The sequence below is a fragment of the Necator americanus genome, chromosome IV (assembly GCF_031761385.1).
Source record: "Necator americanus strain Aroian chromosome IV, whole genome shotgun sequence".
In the NCBI taxonomy this organism is placed as follows: domain Eukaryota; kingdom Metazoa; phylum Nematoda; class Chromadorea; order Rhabditida; family Ancylostomatidae; genus Necator; species Necator americanus.
The window spans coordinates 27,826,189-27,842,819 of NC_087374.1; the positions used below are offsets into that span (position 1 = coordinate 27,826,189).

General features: G+C 40.3%; 1 protein-coding gene across 3 annotated transcripts in view; it reads right to left on the bottom strand.

The window, feature by feature from the left end:
- RB195_002949 (uncharacterized protein) overlaps nt 1-10,895 on the bottom strand; it is a gene marked incomplete at both ends in the record, with an annotated part of 29,472 nt that extends 18,577 nt beyond the window's left edge. For 2 of the 3 annotated variants that reach the window (XM_064200420.1, XM_064200422.1), the window contains 31 exons: nt 128-226; nt 279-420; nt 563-717; nt 793-885; nt 1,049-1,177; nt 1,481-1,586; nt 1,680-1,865; nt 2,428-2,532; nt 2,603-2,733; nt 2,802-2,951; nt 3,176-3,254; nt 3,308-3,397; nt 3,499-3,569; nt 3,770-3,865; nt 3,935-4,047; nt 4,194-4,323; nt 4,394-4,450; nt 4,504-4,649; nt 4,729-4,818; nt 4,993-5,065; nt 5,175-5,351; nt 5,417-5,563; nt 5,657-5,770; nt 5,831-5,918; nt 6,930-7,054; nt 7,253-7,345; nt 8,218-8,350; nt 9,044-9,211; nt 9,426-9,539; nt 9,621-9,724; nt 10,767-10,895. In XM_064200420.1, the coding sequence (XP_064056301.1) occupies nt 128-226; nt 279-420; nt 563-717; nt 793-885; nt 1,049-1,177; nt 1,481-1,586; nt 1,680-1,865; nt 2,428-2,532; nt 2,603-2,733; nt 2,802-2,951; nt 3,176-3,254; nt 3,308-3,397; nt 3,499-3,569; nt 3,770-3,865; nt 3,935-4,047; nt 4,194-4,323; nt 4,394-4,450; nt 4,504-4,649; nt 4,729-4,818; nt 4,993-5,065; nt 5,175-5,351; nt 5,417-5,563; nt 5,657-5,770; nt 5,831-5,918; nt 6,930-7,054; nt 7,253-7,345; nt 8,218-8,350; nt 9,044-9,211; nt 9,426-9,539; nt 9,621-9,724; nt 10,767-10,895 (3,633 nt within the window). Of the gene's footprint in view, nt 1-127; nt 227-278; nt 421-562; nt 718-792; nt 886-1,048; nt 1,178-1,480; nt 1,587-1,679; nt 1,866-2,427; nt 2,533-2,602; nt 2,734-2,801; nt 2,952-3,175; nt 3,255-3,307; nt 3,398-3,498; nt 3,570-3,769; nt 3,866-3,934; nt 4,048-4,193; nt 4,324-4,393; nt 4,451-4,503; nt 4,650-4,728; nt 4,819-4,992; nt 5,072-5,174; nt 5,352-5,416; nt 5,564-5,656; nt 5,771-5,830; nt 5,919-6,929; nt 7,055-7,252; nt 7,346-8,217; nt 8,351-9,043; nt 9,212-9,425; nt 9,540-9,620; nt 9,725-10,766 lie in introns of all 3 variants that reach the window. The other variant, XM_064200423.1, reaches the window with a different exon arrangement.
- Between the last annotated feature and the right edge of the window lie 5,736 nt (nt 10,896-16,631).

The window sequence follows — 16,631 nt, forward strand, 5'->3', positions numbered from 1 at the left end:
AAAGCTCTAAAGAATCTTGATGTTTTATTCTCAGATCCCGTGAGACTGCCATTTTGAACTTTCGAAATAAACATTGTCGATTAAAGAAAAACATGTGAGATAGTAATGACAACAATAATACACTAACATGCGGCGCCAATATTTCCGCGTCCAACTTGTTATGTACGGTGCGAATTTTTGCTAGGGTCATCTCGCTAGTGGCCATGCCGTTCAGGGCGAATACAATCTAAAATCTTAGGATATGACGTACAAATTACGCAAAACAAGAGATTTCCCACCTTTTCCTCTTGTACCAATGACGTTCTTTCTGGTCCAATAGCTTGGAGGCTCCCAACATAATGTGGTTGCAGATCATAGATACTACGGACGGTTTCAGCGGATAACGGCTCTTCAATGAGGAATGTGGAGGCGAGACGAAATCTGATAATCAAATGAGGAGTGTAATGCTGACTTCAGGAGCGGAAAATTAATTTTTTCTAAATATAAAACAATGGAAAATCTCTCTTACATGTCAAACAGCAATTTTGATGAACTTAATTATCTTCATAGAAACATTACCCACCTCAATCGACTTGGCCTTCTCATGGCTGGTAGTGTACCAATTACCGCATTTACTACATGAGTCTGAGCTAACTGCGTTGCAGCTCCACCTGCTGTTTGTACAATATACTGCAGCCTTTGGCTGGATACCAATCGGCCGTTTATATACACACTCGCCTGAAAAAAAAAACTTTTGCAATAATACGTTGTTGGTGTGTCTTGCAATCAAAACAAGGGGAGATGGTGACTCACTTGGCTAGGTTTCAGAACGGAACGTGAAAGAACCACACAGACATGAGTCCATTCCATTGGTCGAACGATGTCCGCCAGTGCTACCCGTATAGCCTTGAATTTCAAAACAGATTCATAAATGGAAGCAGATACACAATGTTGAAGCAATGGAGAAGCATTTGATTTTAAAAAAAGAAAGAGGTGCGGTTGAAGGAGAGCGACCAACAAGGGGAAGAAAGAGAAGATAAAAAAAGAGATTAATGCATGAGTGTAGTACCTTTTCTGAGGGGATCTTCGCTTCCTTTTCAAGGTCTCCGCCAGGATTCTCGTGCTCATCCGTGGAAATTAGTAAACTTCTATCCATCGGGCTCACTTGTATGGTCAAACACGCCAGTTGGCATGGTCCCTGAGAAGGTCAGTTCAAAAGTGAAAAGTGCACATAACAATCTCAGCTAAAAAAAATATACTGTTTAATCGCACTCTGAAACGTAGCGAGCAATTATCAAAAAAATCAATAGATCAATGGACACTTAGCGAAATAGCAAAGTATTTATAGCAGCCGTTATATCATATAACATAAGGAATCAACAAGATTTTATGCAATTGGAGAGGCGGCAATTGCAAATCGGGGATATCAGCACTACGTGATAAATTAAAAAAAAACCCTTTCTCCTTCCAGTTAACTACCGATGTTTTATGACAATTTTACCTGTTTGCGTCTCTCATCCTGCCAAGTCACCGTTCTGGTTATCGTTAAAAGCCTCAGCGGATGGGCATCCAATTTCTTATCAGAGAATGCATCGATGTACAGCCAGCTGAACACATGTTCTCAGTAGATCAACGATTCGAAAAGGGAATATCAAAGACAAAGATCGAAAAGGATGCAGATACAAACGACAAAAACTCACGTAGAGAGTGAAATTCCATTAAGCGGTGGGAATACTCTTTCAGTTCTATTCGCAGAGAACAAAGGTGCCAGCGATGGAATAAACAAACAACCAAACCCTTCCATGGCCAGATCGGTCTCAACAAAGGAAGGAGCGTGAGAGAGACGCTGATCTCGAGGCGTCATCATGGACACCAAGGCCTTCACCCTTAAACTAGTTTACTACCACAAAATATCTTCAACTCTGATATTTAACCGCATTCCAAATACTGTTTGGCCATTCGTTCTCGGCCCACTTGATTTTAGAATACGATTAAGTGGAGCGGTGAAGAAAACAGCTATAGTAGGGTAAAAACGACATGAAGCAGGTTGTAGTTGCGTAAGCGGCTGCGCTCGAAGCGGCAAGGGACCACGGCGAATTGCAGTGAAGATTGGTGTTAGCAAGGGTCCTCTTTCGTGCCTAACTGCTACGCTTCACTGCACCGCTCCGAATGCAGCCGGTTACGCATTTGCATCGTGCTTCATTTCGTTTTCACCATACTGTAAGCAGAGGCAAGAAGATAATAGCTAGATTACATAAAATTAGTGGGACAAAAATTAAGTAAAGTTGGAGTGGATCGACGTGGTTCACTAAGTCTTCCCAGGACAAGTACCAGACTACGTCAAAATACTGCAACTTGACTTGTAGTATGTTTGTAACAGGAAGGATAATAGGCAATGGCAATTCAAAAATCCAAAAAACATGAAAGCTTTCGTAATTATGCACATACCTCTGCAGTGGGACCGGACCGCCTTCATTCGATCTTATCGGTTCTTCGTTCTCAGTTTCATCGAGATTTCGGCAGCACAGAGGTAGATCCAGGCGCAGAAAATGTCTAAAATACAGCTACAATCAGTTACATACATACCTTCGTTCTATAGCTCTTTAATGAACTTTCACAGCACCTCAACTGGCTTGGCTGCATAGACTGATATGACAGCCTCTCTAAGACGTAGTAGAATGGATGGAGTAAAATATGACTTTCACACAGGAATAGCTTCGAAGCGATCGATAACAAATGTTTGGGCATATCCACCTTCAAAAATGCAACTATTCTCGCTGATTTGGGCAAATGACTTTTTGTAGTAACAAAATTCTACGTACTTGGCACATCAACTGCTGATTTCTTTCTGGTTTGAGGAGAGCTTTCAGAAGCAGCCCACAATAGTACTGGGCACTGACCATCCATTTCACACTGTCGCTAGATATAGAAGGTAATAGCGACAGTATTGACTGCACAGCACCTGGGTGTACCTAAAAGGGTCAAGATTAACAAGTACATGAGCAAGTGCGATCAAGATCAAGGGTAAAGAGATAAAATCTGATTCTCTGATTTCGCATGAAACGAAATTATCGGGCAAGTAGGATTGTTCTATCTATCTGCCCATTCTTTAACCAGGAATTTTTGAGCGAATTATAAGAAGAGAAAGGAGGAAACATGACATAGAACTAATAAGAAAACACTTTAAAACACCAACCAAAACAGATGAAGTCCATGAAACAATGCATTCTTCGAGAGATCCATCAGACGACGTCCATGTAACATCCGAAGACATCCTAGAAAACCTGTATTTTCGCTTTAATGTGCGTTAACAAAACATTTCACGCACTTCTCATAATTATCCAACGCCATGTTGAAGAGCAGTCGGATTATGTAACTAGCAAAAAAGATGGAAGGTGGCATTCCGGTTGGGATTGATCTGAAACACTAACGTCAAAAGACCATATGAACTAGATATCGATGCTGCACTGAACATTTCCAAATCAAAGACCAACGATAAATTCTGAAACTGTACCGTACCCAGCTTGAATATCCTCGTCCATTTTGAAGACAGAATGACACGCAGCTAGTTCATCTTTGAGATCAGATCCCTACAAATAAGTAGGTGAATACTGTAAAATACACCTGACCTTTAAAAAAACCCAAGCATAATAAGAGCAGTTGCAAGAGTTGTAACTGCTCTTATTATGCTTGGGTTTTTAGGTATGGAAATTATTGCTGTCAGTACATACAACGTTTTCATTAGCTTAGGGTACAATTTCGCAATCGCAATATTCAAAATTTGCCTCACCTGCAATTTCCATTCCGGCTGTATTACATCGATGACTGTATTCTCGCCAAACGCTCCAGTCAAGCGAAGTACTGTTGTGATACTATCCCAGCTAACCTAAAACGGTGCAAATGTTCAAAAAAGCTTTTTGTTCTTGGTAGCCATAATTTGCTAGATAATTCTCACTTCGACCGAGAAGTACTTGGCATTTGACGGTTCAAATCGCATACTAATAGTGAGAACTTTGAAAACTAGATGAATGAAGTCTAGCAGTTCAACTGCCTCTGCAGGAACTGTCCCTAAAAGAAGAAAAACGTTTAATTATTTAACATTTATTTAGTAGAAACGTCAAAGGGAGGTCTCAAAAAATACTGGGCTAATAAAAGAATGAATATTACTATAACAAGGCTTAGAATAACGATTTCAGATAAAAGCTAGTGAATACCTCCGGTGCCACTAATCATCGAAAAGGCTCCTTCCAGCCCGAGCAACATGGTTAGCAATCCCAAATAGCCTCCCGTTTTTCGAAACTGCACTCTGACCTTGTGACTTTCTCGAAGTACTCCGAGCACTGTCTACAAATGTGAAAAAGACCCAACTTTCAAACACAATTGAAAAAATGTGAGGGGAGGATGCAAAATTTACTTTCAGGAGATCCACATTGAACTCTAGCTGCTGTTGCGGGGCTACTTGACTAATTACCTAAGGATAGATTATTCATAAGTTTGTATTAGTACGACAATCTTCTGGCCTACTTGAATTACTCCTGCTATGTATTGGTCAGTGGATGCCAGCAAAAGAAGCTGCTTTAGCAGTTGCAAACTACTACTTCGCCATTCTCCTGTTACAACAGTGAGTACGCTCAGTAACGTTCGTGCTCCGAAACAATCCGAAAACATCCCTAAAGAAGAGAAGCTCATATAGTGTAGCATAAAAGCAAACCCTAATAAAAAAAAACACGAGTAACTTTTTCTACTCACGAGAATTCTCTAAGTTGCCTTTGATTATAACGGTGAGCAAATCAGTGGCCAATAAGGTGAGTTTCGTCTCGTTTTCAGTTAGACTTCGCTCTGTAACGAACAATACGTTAGAATCATAGTATTGGGCGCAATCGAAGGTAAGAAGAGTGACGAATATGTGAGCACAACAATTAGCAAAATTTATATAAGAAAAGTTCACTAAAAATCGCGGTTAATTCAAGGTTTTGAAATACAGATTTTGAGACACGGGAGAAGTCAACTTACGTTTATACTGTGCGAACAGATTGTTAATAATGTAGCATAGAGTGTCTAACAAGCCAACTTCTCGGAAGGCGTCCTGTAACTGTAGATTTAAAAGAATTCAACAAATAAGTAGATATAATAGTCCAAACTATATCAGAATTCGCAACATCAAAAAATTCTATGACCAATCACTAAGTTCCTACTTTAATCAGTGAATCCACCGTGAGTAGTCGAAACGCTGCTTGTACGGCACTTATACAAATGTCCTGTTGCCCAGATGCTAGTTCAGTCTTCATCTGTACACATATACCGATTAACTCTTTACAGGGAATGTAGTTCAAGTGAAATACGCAGTGCTCCACAAGTTCAAGGATTTTCGCCTAAAAATCATTGCAATTCAGGTGCAAGATGATAAGAAATCCGAAGCAAAAATATTAGAACTCACCCTCACAACTTCATCTTTTCTGTCCAATTGCTCAATAAATAACGCCAACGGATATTCCTTGTCCAAAATAAAGTAATTTGCTGGATCACAAGTGTATATTGAATGCACAATATCGATCGCCATGGCACATATCGCAGGGCTATGACTCTTAAGAACTACAATAAGTTTTGAATTTAACAATGTTCACATAGTGCATTACACCTTAAGGCAGAGGGAAGCAGCTGATCGAAAAATTCTCACCTCAAAAAACACCTTATGAACTAGTCCAAATGCCTGCGTATTCCTAACAGAAAGTCCATTTCCAGATGGATTCGGAAGATTAAACGTCGGCAATTGAACAAGGCCAGATGAATGCTTAACACAACGGAGATTACGACCATATTCTCAAACTCACAAAATACAAAAAAAAAGAACCTGAGGTTTAATTTCTTGTGGTCCGTTCGTTATCACAGAAATCAACATCAATAGTATATTCCGGACAATTTCTTGGTTATTCTCATTCCTCAAAGATGGTTAATATTAATTTATTATAACTCTAATTCCCGAAAAAAGTATTATTCTGATCGCGTTCGGCCACCAACAAAACTTAAGGCTTCTTGACGTGCTCGATTGTCTGCAGTGTAATACACAATAATTAGAAGAATTATGCGACATTTTCACGCTTAACTACACCGTAGAACCAGTTTATTATCAACACCTTAGATGTGTATGCACTATTGCGGTTTTCAAGTTTTCGAAACTAAAAAAGCAACATCAAAGGTCAAAAAATCACTCAAAGTTAACTTCCCTTTACATCAATGCAATTTTGAAGATACTGAATGAAACTCGTATCTTCTTTAGCCCAATAACACAACAAACTCAGTTAAGGTTAGTTGCTTATTTGTTTAAGGGACAAACAACTTGATCAATTCTCGTAGCTATGTTTTCGCAGAAATAAACATCCCTGCGACGTCTTGTGATGTTTCGTTCCACATGAGACCAACACTCTTTATGATGCCAATTGTCAACGGGGATTCGCAAAACAGAGTGGCGGATTGTTGTACGTTAAATTAGTGATGGAACGTATGACAATTTAGATAAATCAGTACGTCAGTTCCCTTGACCAAAATTTTGGAAAATATTCGCTAAGCCATTTGTCAACTCAAACCATTCATCCCCTGTCGATAAGATGGTAACACGCTTGACTGGGAGGATGAAAACACTGAGTTGGCACATCGGCTACCCCCGCAAGTCACTCTATGGCCCAGACACACGTTCGTAAGTTTCAAACGATTCTGAATTGAAGAGAACGCGTTGCCGCATCCCAGGCAAACTGATTAACTAAGGACATTATAACCCCTATTCTTTACCAAAAGCAAAGATACAGAGAGCAAAATACATGCTATTTTCCAAGCATCAAAGAACACCTTGGTGTCACGATGAGGAAAAAATCAATAAAGGGATATGCCAAGAAAAATATAGAAGAAAGTAAGAAAGGGGAAAAAAACGGATAAAAATTAGCAGTATTTCTTACTTCAGTATGAAGTCTTTGATAGCCAAGTATCCATTCGACTGACTGAAATCCTCTATCAGTTGGTTCGTTTGCCGCGCTGAGTCTTTCAACACACATAGCAAACAAATGATCATTTCTGCTGCTTCCTAAGAGAAGTGATAACTGATTCGCCATCATAGATCTTCATTAGTTAAACAAGCATTAATATGAGTAATTCAAATTGGTTATGGAGATAAAGAACAGTCCGCGAAAAATCTCTAGATTACACCCAGCGTGGTTCAACTATCAGCAATTCTGTTCTTATTTGACGTCGTTGTGACGAAAAAAAAAAACAAAGTTCTCACCTGTGGTTGAAGTTTTGGCGATTTCACGTTCGATATAAACGTTCTGATGCATTCTTTCGTGTGAATGTACTTTATTACTATTGGTGTAAGGCTCTGAAAATGAGCAAAATAGGAAACTTTCCAAGTACTCGCAATTCAACACTTCAGAATAGATTTTCTGTGGTAGTGTGGAATATCCTGAGCCTAAGCAACACATCACATTACGCCTCTGGTCATTCCATTCGGCAAGTCAATGTTTTCATTCGCAGCGAGAGAATGTTGTCATTTGTTAGAGAACGGGAAGACTCGCGTGTTGTCTTCGTTCTCCCTAATTGGTTGAGGACTCTTGTGGTTTCTTTCATGTACTACACTCGAGATAAACAAAACAAAAAAGAAGAATGTCGAATTTTGAACACACAGTTAATAAAATGACTAATCACATTTTCATCCGCTTGTGTGTGTCAATACCACTGCTTAAGAATCTGAGGTAGAAGAGTACATATCGATAAATACTGAGCCACTAAGCTGCTAAACAACAATGCCTCTTGAAATAATCTTGCAAAAGCTCTAATGCGACAAACCAGAGAATATTTCATAACGTGCAAAGGCTGAATGCGTTCTGCTTTAAAAACTCCCTCGTTACTGACCACATTATCACATCTCATTTTTAAGCAACGTGTATTTTCAGCGATCGTAGATGTGCACTTCCAAGAAAAATGCAACATATAGCAATCTCATATTTCACTGACGTAATCATGACAGAATAGGTAGAGATCTGAGATCCAAAACAAGAAGTAGTGTACGGAGCTAACTATAAAAACGTAAAACAGTTCTACAAGCTATGCAATTACGTAAAAAGATTTCTATTAACTTTGTCAAAGAAGAAATGCTTCATGAGAGTTCTTTAAATGAAATCCAATGGACAAATCGTCTAGGGATGTACCAAAATACATCGGAGGTTATTTTAACAACATGAAACTGTATACCTTAGCAGACAGTGCTTCTAGCATCCTTGCTGTAGTCTTCCGCCACTGAACGTTGTGCGCGGATAGTGAAGAGGAGGATCCAATAAAAAGAAGAAGAAGGTCATCCTTCTTCGCCAATTCCTCACTTACATATCTAGAAGAGAATTGTTGGACAGTAGAAGTAGTGGGTGGTGAGAGAAAAAATTTCCAAAGAAGAACATTTAAAGGGTTTTCAAAGGAAAGTAAGCTAGCATAGATTTTCCGCAACTATTCGAAGTATGTATGCTCCGCTGCTTTATAGCAAATCCACTCATCTCATTACAAACTCGGTGACCAGTGCTTCCATGAGCGAATCCTATATATTTTATTATCTCAAGAGCAATGTCAGGAAAGTATCAAGAATAGAGAAATTTTTGTAACTACTTGAACTTGACAAGATTCTTATACTCTACAGTTTCTCCTCTCTTAATTACGAGCACACCAGAAAGTTAATAAGAGGCTCTCAGCATTGCAACAAATAGTTCATGGCTTTGCTTGACCGCAGTAACAATAGCTCTTTCAGGACATTGGGGTGAGAAGACGCAGACAAAAGTTTCAATAAACGAGAAAGCACTACCCAAATAAAATTCACATTTCGTTCAGTTCCCGGAAACGAGAACTAAAAATCATGATACTTTCTGACACAAATAATTGGAATTAAATAGTATCACTCAGATTTCCAAAAATATTTGGAAAGGTTGATGACGAGAGGGAGAAGGCAGTCGGGAGCAACAGAACAAAAGCAACGAGATTGTGAATAGAAAAAAGCTTAAAAGAAAGAAATAATGAAGGATATGCTAAGACATACTTGTAAGAACACAATCGATCCAACAAACAGGTAATTAATTCGTTGAGTTTCTGCCACGGGTCGACAAATTCGCCGTTATCGGGTAGATCAAAAAATAAATAGATGGTTTTCACGAGTGTACTGGGCAGTGAAACTTTGCAAACAGCATTTATAATAGCTTCATCATCCCTGAAAGAAGAGCAATATAATCTTGAAGATGAAATACTTAGTCCAGAAATTCCTAATTCTTTTCTGACTCATGGGGCTACTGTAAGACCATTTCCATACGCAGGATGAGTCACTCTAACATTTCGAAACAAACAAACAAAATGTGGATAATCACCATTACAAAAAGTTTACAATTTAATGAAAGTTTCGACACCAAGAATGTTGTAACACTCACGTAGATACTAAAAAATAAACTGAATTCAATAACAGCCATCCCTTCTGGGCAGACGATGGTTGAAGATATTCGGCAATGCTAACAGCTGCTTCTAGAGTACCATGACTGGATGCTCTACAGAATGTTGAAAAAAAGATTAAAAAAGGATGAAAAAAAAAGAAAAAAAAAATCGCTAGAAGCCGCATTAACGCGTACCTTTGTCTAACTTCTCTCACTAACACACTACTGAGGAATGTAGTGAAGTTGAGAATTTCCTTAAATTCAGCTTTTAGTTCGGCAGGAGTGAACATTGCCATGACCTAAAGAGAAATCACGTAATTGTCATAGTGCGGCAAAAACTCTATTCCTATTCAGAATTATAAGACATCAAAGACAAGAGGAACGGAGAAGAATATTGATAGAAAGACTTCCGGAAAAGCATTTTGTTCAGTTTTGAAAAATTTTCAATCTTTGCTTTTGTTTGTCGCAGTAAAGCTGTAAAAAAGGGTACTACTGCAAAAAGAACACTATCTTCTTTCAGCAGATTAGAAGACCTCTAAAGTATTTTCGGCAAAAAATGTTCCTACAGCTGTAAGGTGCAATAATGTTGATTACTCCACTACTTGTAAAAGAAAAGAATCAAAAAGACTGGAATGACATGGAAAAAAAGCTTCGACCTAGAAAAGAGAAATTAGTGTGAATTCTTTCACATTAAATAAAAAGGATATGCGAATGTAAACTGCAGAGGGTAGAAAGCCCAAAAGATGGACACTGATCATAAAATGAAGGATTGTATTGTATTCATAGATGCGACAGTCGGAGCCAGTATTCTGACCCCTTCACTTTTGAACGGGTTAGGGAAAGGACCTCCTCCACTTTTAAACGGTTGGCAAAATTACCCCTTCACTTTTGGACGGTTGGCGAGAGGACCCCCTTCACTTGAGCTGCACCCCATGAGCTAAACCCCCTTCACCTGAGGAGGGTCCGGCTTCTCCCTACCGCACCTGTGATTGTATTGCAATACTTCTATTCTCTTTATTTTCGAAGGTCTGGATTAAATCTGTACGTGCCAATGTAGAATGACATCTTTAAAAAGTTTTAAAAGATGAAAGTAGAGAGGTGTGAGCGAGCGATGCAGATGAATGAGTTACGCGTAGCAATACTAAATATAACGTGTACCTTCCCAAAAAGGAAGAAAAATGTCTCCAAGGTATACGATAGGAACGTAGCTACAGACACCGGGGATTTCAGTAATTAAAGAAGAATGGAATCAGTTCAAAATGTAGGAAAGCAGATATTGTGAATAAATAGGAAAAGATAAAAAATAAAAGCAAAAAATTGTGGTAAACAAAGGCAACCAACCTTAGTAAATAAAGGTAGTAATCTATTCGGATCGACATCTCGAGATCCCGAAAGAGGTATACGCATATATTCACTGAAAGTCTTCCGTAAATGAAGAAGTGTCAGCGTGCGATCCGCTTTTTCGCCCATTTTCAATCAGGACGCTAGCATTCACTCCGTATACTGACTTTTAGGGACAATCTAAATGAGTAGGAATGAAAAATAGAATAAATCACTGGACGGAGATAAGACATTAAGATGCCTGGTTCATTTCAAGCAGAAAATTCTAAATGTAACTACAGGAAGACCAACAATATTGTGATTTCCACGAGAAATAGTAAAAATAATAATAAAACAGGATGTAAATGAGCAGTATGAATTCATGAAACGATGTCCAGACTGATTCATCGGTTAAAGTTACGCCCACAAAGTGAATGAATAAGCGCATTTTCTCTCATAAAGTGGGTTTTTATCCTGTTAGCATAAATTTTTGAGCTGAAATGGAAAGAAGAAGGGAAGAAATCCTGTTACAAACTACCACTTTTGATAAATGAGCAATCTTCCTTGCTGGAATGAAGAACGAAGTTCGCACCTTTTGACACATGAGTTTGAATTAATACGTGTCACAGTAGCTTAATTTCTCTTAAAACAATCAAACAGGAAACACTTCAACAAAGACACTTTCCAGAACCTATTTCCTCTCGGCAAAAAAAAAAAAAAAATTCCTGTGAAATGTTTCCTGAAAAACATATGTGATTTACAGAAATGCCTTATAAACACATTTCAAAAGTCCAAAAGACAGGAACTTAGATGCAGTTTCATTTCACTTCACCGACTTGGAGAATAGATCTGCACTTTTTTCTCTAAAGTGTCAAGTGAGGCTTTACCATTAATATAAATTTCAGTGGCAGTAATCAGAAGCAGTTATCGCTTCGAAGAAGAGAGGATGTTAAAATGTGCAAATGTGCAGGTTTTTTTGGTTTTCTAAGGAACAGCATGAAAATAGAGGTTTGCATCCGGAGGCGAAGCTTTTAGAACATATTTGACAACAAAGCCTACGGGATAAATAGATGTAGATATGAAGAGGGAAGATATCGATATAAATACACTTCTGCTTACCTATATCACGAAGCCGGCAAATGCGAAATACAGGCTATAAGTCATTCCATTAGCTTGCTCCTGGTGATGTGCAACCTTACGGTGGTGCTTTTCTTGAAACTGAAACGTTTTACGATATGAGCATTAGATGAGTGACGAGGGAAATGCGTTCAATAAAGAGGAGGCGTAATAAAAAACAACAATGACACCAAAGAACAGAGCATGAAAAATGCCTTAAATGGTAGATATCGATCAAAACAAGGAAAACGAAAAAGAGGGATGAACAAGAGAGAGAGGGTATAACAAGGGAAAGGAGAGGAAGGGTAGTATCGCCCAAGAAGAGAGGAAAATGAGTGCAATAGAGACAGAACACTGCGAGGTAGAGCAAAACCTGCTCGGAGCGCAGCCATCCTAGGTCAGAGACGCAGGGCGGTCTGGTCGGAGCGAGGGCAGAGCGCAGACGACGAGGCATCGATCATGGACGGCGCCCGGCTGGCAGGAGCTGGACCAGGCCGTCCTCGGTGCTCTTGGTCGAAGTGCTAATTAATTTTTGGAATGGTTTCTGACGTTCGACGGATGATTTCTGGGTGTCTTAGGCCTGACAAGAATTATGGATGGCAGGCGATTGCAATATTAGTGCAATTGTCGGGCAATCATCGCTTTTTCCCTGATTGGTTATAGTTTATTCGACGAATTCGAATAATTGTACGATTTGAGAGCGCTTGAACATTCATCACTGCAGCTGAATTTGCAGAGAAGCATTCATTTGCTATATTTAGTGACTGTGTGTTTCATTTCTTTCTTGACATTTTGTCCACGCTGATAATCTGGATTTGAATTTTGCGCACATCTTCTGGAAAGTTCTCTCGATATTGAATTTAACGAATGGCATTCTGCTTCACCAGCACGTCATTGAATTTAAGCTGCGTGGGAGAGTGGGCGAAGTCGTGGGGAAGAAGCAGCGAAACAATACGATCCCATTCCACAACATCCATAACATATCGAAGCAAATACGAAGGAATTTCCATTGTTTTTTGCAGTACGTAGGTGTCAGGCTTTGAATAGATGTTTTGAAGCAAAAATAACTCCGAATAAGCGGACCAATTCTATGGCCGATGGCTTTTATTCTGCGGCGAAGGTCAGAATAAATTCGCATGACGTGGGCTTTCTTTTTCTTCACGAATAGCAGACATACCAATAGTGTCTAATCAGCATTAGTTCCAATATGTCACAGCTTAACATTATATTGGGTTATGCAAGGGAATCACTCGTTTTTCTTTGTTTTTTTTTCCAAATATACGCAAATCGAAGCGATCATTTACTACGACCTACTTTCCAGGAAACAAACGCTTCCAAACTTTACTGCTAAAAACTTCGTTGAGTGTCACGAAGTGGATATTGTTGGGATCTTACCGCGAATAGGTAGGAGTAGGGATCTAGTCCACGTGTACGAGTATGATAATGCTCAATTAGTGGAAAATCCAGAAGAGGGCCCGTGGAACTGCTTCTGCACCTTTGTTCCCAGCGATACAACTTATTACGGATAGTAGAAGGATGGTAATCTGCATGGCATCCGCGATTATGCAGTTTGAGAAGCTTCTATTGTTTAGGTACTTGAGTTACATCTGTTGGATTGCAGTCCTCGGCGAAGACGGAATTACTCGCATTTTATTGCGTAGTAAGTTGTGTCGTAAGGAGAACCGGTTCAAGCAGCCTGTTTTCACGCGTTTTCTAGGGAAGGCTAGGTGCTAAGTGCTAAGTCGACAACAGGTGATTTTACGACAAGGCCATTCATGTTCTTTTGTTGCAAATGTGACGAAAATGGCCATTCAAGAGCTGGGGGTTTTTTATCCGTTTCCGGAACATTTTCCAGAAACCTTGCACCTTATTGGACCTGCACCTTTTCTGATCTCTGTCGAGTAAAAAGCACGAAAAAACCTTCATTGATGGCAAACACCTTTTTTTAGGAAGAACCAGCAGATTCATACCAGAACTAATAAAAAAAAAACCAATAAAAATAACCAATAAAATAACCAGTTCAAGCATGGAATTCAACAGCTGGCAAAGAGTTAGGAAAGAAAATAATAAATAGTTCAAGAAAATATACGATATAAATACATCTAAGGAAGCGGAACTGAGAAAGTGCTTGTTTTTTCCAAATAAATATTTCAAATTAAAGAAAAACCGAGTGATTTTCTGCGACAACCAAACAGTTATGAACGTTGTATAAGTCCCATCCTGGTGTTTACATACGGACCGTTCAGACTCAGTCATAGTGCTACAGGAAGTAGTGCTCAGAATACGAATAATTTTCTTTTAAATTGGATTTATTTTTAGAGGAAAGTTAAAAGATTACGACGAATAGATAACATGTACTCTGGTCAATAATCTAGGACAACACTCCATCAGGTTGTCACATTAATCCTCACAACCTGTTCTGTGCCCTAAAAAATTCCATTCTATCTCTCTGAGGACAAATTCACCTGCAACAAATGAACTAAGATGCTTGTACAATGCAGTAACGTCTAGTGATAGTCGATTCCTATCAATTCCTAGTATTGTGGGCAAGCATTGAAAAATGGTCCTGTGAGGATTTCCTGCGCATCATTCACCAAGCGAACAAAAACATATGAATTGCCTTATCTAAAAAGAATCACATCCAGAGTAGACAGGAACAATGTCACGAAATCAGCTAAGGACAATATTTATTAGCAGAAAAAAGGATTCGGAGACCATGGCTAGACCGATATTAGTAAACTATGGATTCGAAAAAAATCGAAAAAAATTCGAAAAAAAAAACAAGAACCGCAATTATATTCAATTTCAAGGATTAGCAGACACATGACAATATTCAAATATTCCAATCGAGTACTAGATCTGGGACTTAGGGTTAGTGGTTGCTACTGAATGTGTTCATCCGTGCAAACGCTATGCATTCTTCTGTAGTGCACGGTCTGTTGGGTGCACACTCTTTCTCAGCTTAAAGGCATCACCCCACGAATGCGAGTTGGTACGGGTTTCAGGTGGAGTATTCGTATACGGGATAGTAGATTATGGAGAGGGGGTGATTCCGTCCATTTCTTCCTAATTCCCGTAAAAAACGGCCCGGAAGATGCGGCGCGTGCACAAGGCTGGCGCGCTCCAATCGAACTCATTGGGGGGCGGGGGGTTTTTTTCTTCGGTTCTTTTTTTTTAAAAAGGAAAAAAAAAAAAAAATAACCTTTTCCCTTTTTAAAAAAACCCCCCGTAAACGAAAAATCACCCGAAAAACATACCCCCCAAACTTTGTGGGGGGGGGGCTTTAAAGGAAACCACCCCAAAAATTAGAGGGGGGAGGGAGTCCGCAGGAAAAGCGAGATAGGGTTGCAGGCCGCGGGGTCAGCGGTGGTTCCGCTCATCTCTCCTTGATCGTCGTAAGAAACGTCGTGGGAACTACTTTTGTTATTAAGATGTATGTTAGAACGCTTCTCCTTGCTCGTTCCTATTCCCGTAGCAGTCTGCTCATTGGTTTCGCTCGAATAGACTGGGGAGAAGACACCACTGATCTTCAAGTGATCGCTCTTGGATGTGGCGCGTTGCAACTGAAGTTGTCTTTGGAAAAAGTCGTCTTTCACGCCGTTTTTTACGAAGATCACGTAGAGGTTAGCGGAACCACCCCTGATGAAACAACCTGCCACCCCAACTTTAGATTTTTTTCGCGTCAGATTCGTGGTATGCTGCCTTTAATATACAGTAAGGTCAAAACGACATGAGGCACGGTGCACGGCTTCTCTCGAGGTGGCGCGGTGGAGCGTAGCGGTTAGGAGCGTACTGGAAAACTTGCTGACACCAGCCATCCCACGGTCTTGGTTCCTTACACGGCCCCAACCGTTACGCCCCACCGCGCCGCTTCGAGCGCAGCCGCTTACTCAACTGTCCGTGCTTCATGTCGTTTTGACCCCACTACAGGTTCATCATCTTGGTTCCAACTGCTGCCTCTACCGCGCCGTTTCGAGCAAGTACGCAATGCACCGCAACTACACTCATGATTCATGTCGTTTCGACTAGACTATATACACCCCCTCATCTCTCTTCCGTGCACAAGTCGAAGGCACATGCACCCACTCCATTGAGGACATCTAAAGCGCTTACTATCTGAGGATGGAAATTCTCTGTCAGAATAAGGCAATTCGCATATTTGATCAGATGGAGGGAGAAGATGAACGACATCCTGTAGTGGGGTCAAAACGACATGAAGCACGGACAGTTGAGTAAGCGGCTGCGCTCGAAGCGGCGCGGTGGGGCGTAGCGGTTGGGGCCGTGTAAGGAACCTCGCTACCGCCACCTATCTTTGCAGTTCGCCACGGTCCCACCTCGGTTCCACCTGCTGTCTGCTCCGCAGCGCTTCGAGCGGAGCCGCTTACGCAGCTGTGCGTGCTTCATGTCTTTTTGACCGCACTATAGTCATATACATGACACATGTGAATTCAACCTTCCAAAAATAAAAATCTTCTTAATTCGTATGTTGCTTGCTTATGGCTATTATAATGAGTACGAGAAATTATACCCGATCCAGAAAAGCTTTTCTATGCGAAAAAAAAGTGTAGTAGGTGCATGACGACATGAAGCACAGTGCAGGTGCATAAGCTGCTGCGCTTGAAGTGGCGCAGTGGAGCGTAGCGTTCAGGATCCAGAACGGACCCTTGCTAACACTGTCCACCGCTGTTGTTCCCGGTGGTTGCATGCCGATGTCAACCACCATCTCCACCGCGCCTCTTCGAGCACAGCCGCTTACGCAACAGCACTGCT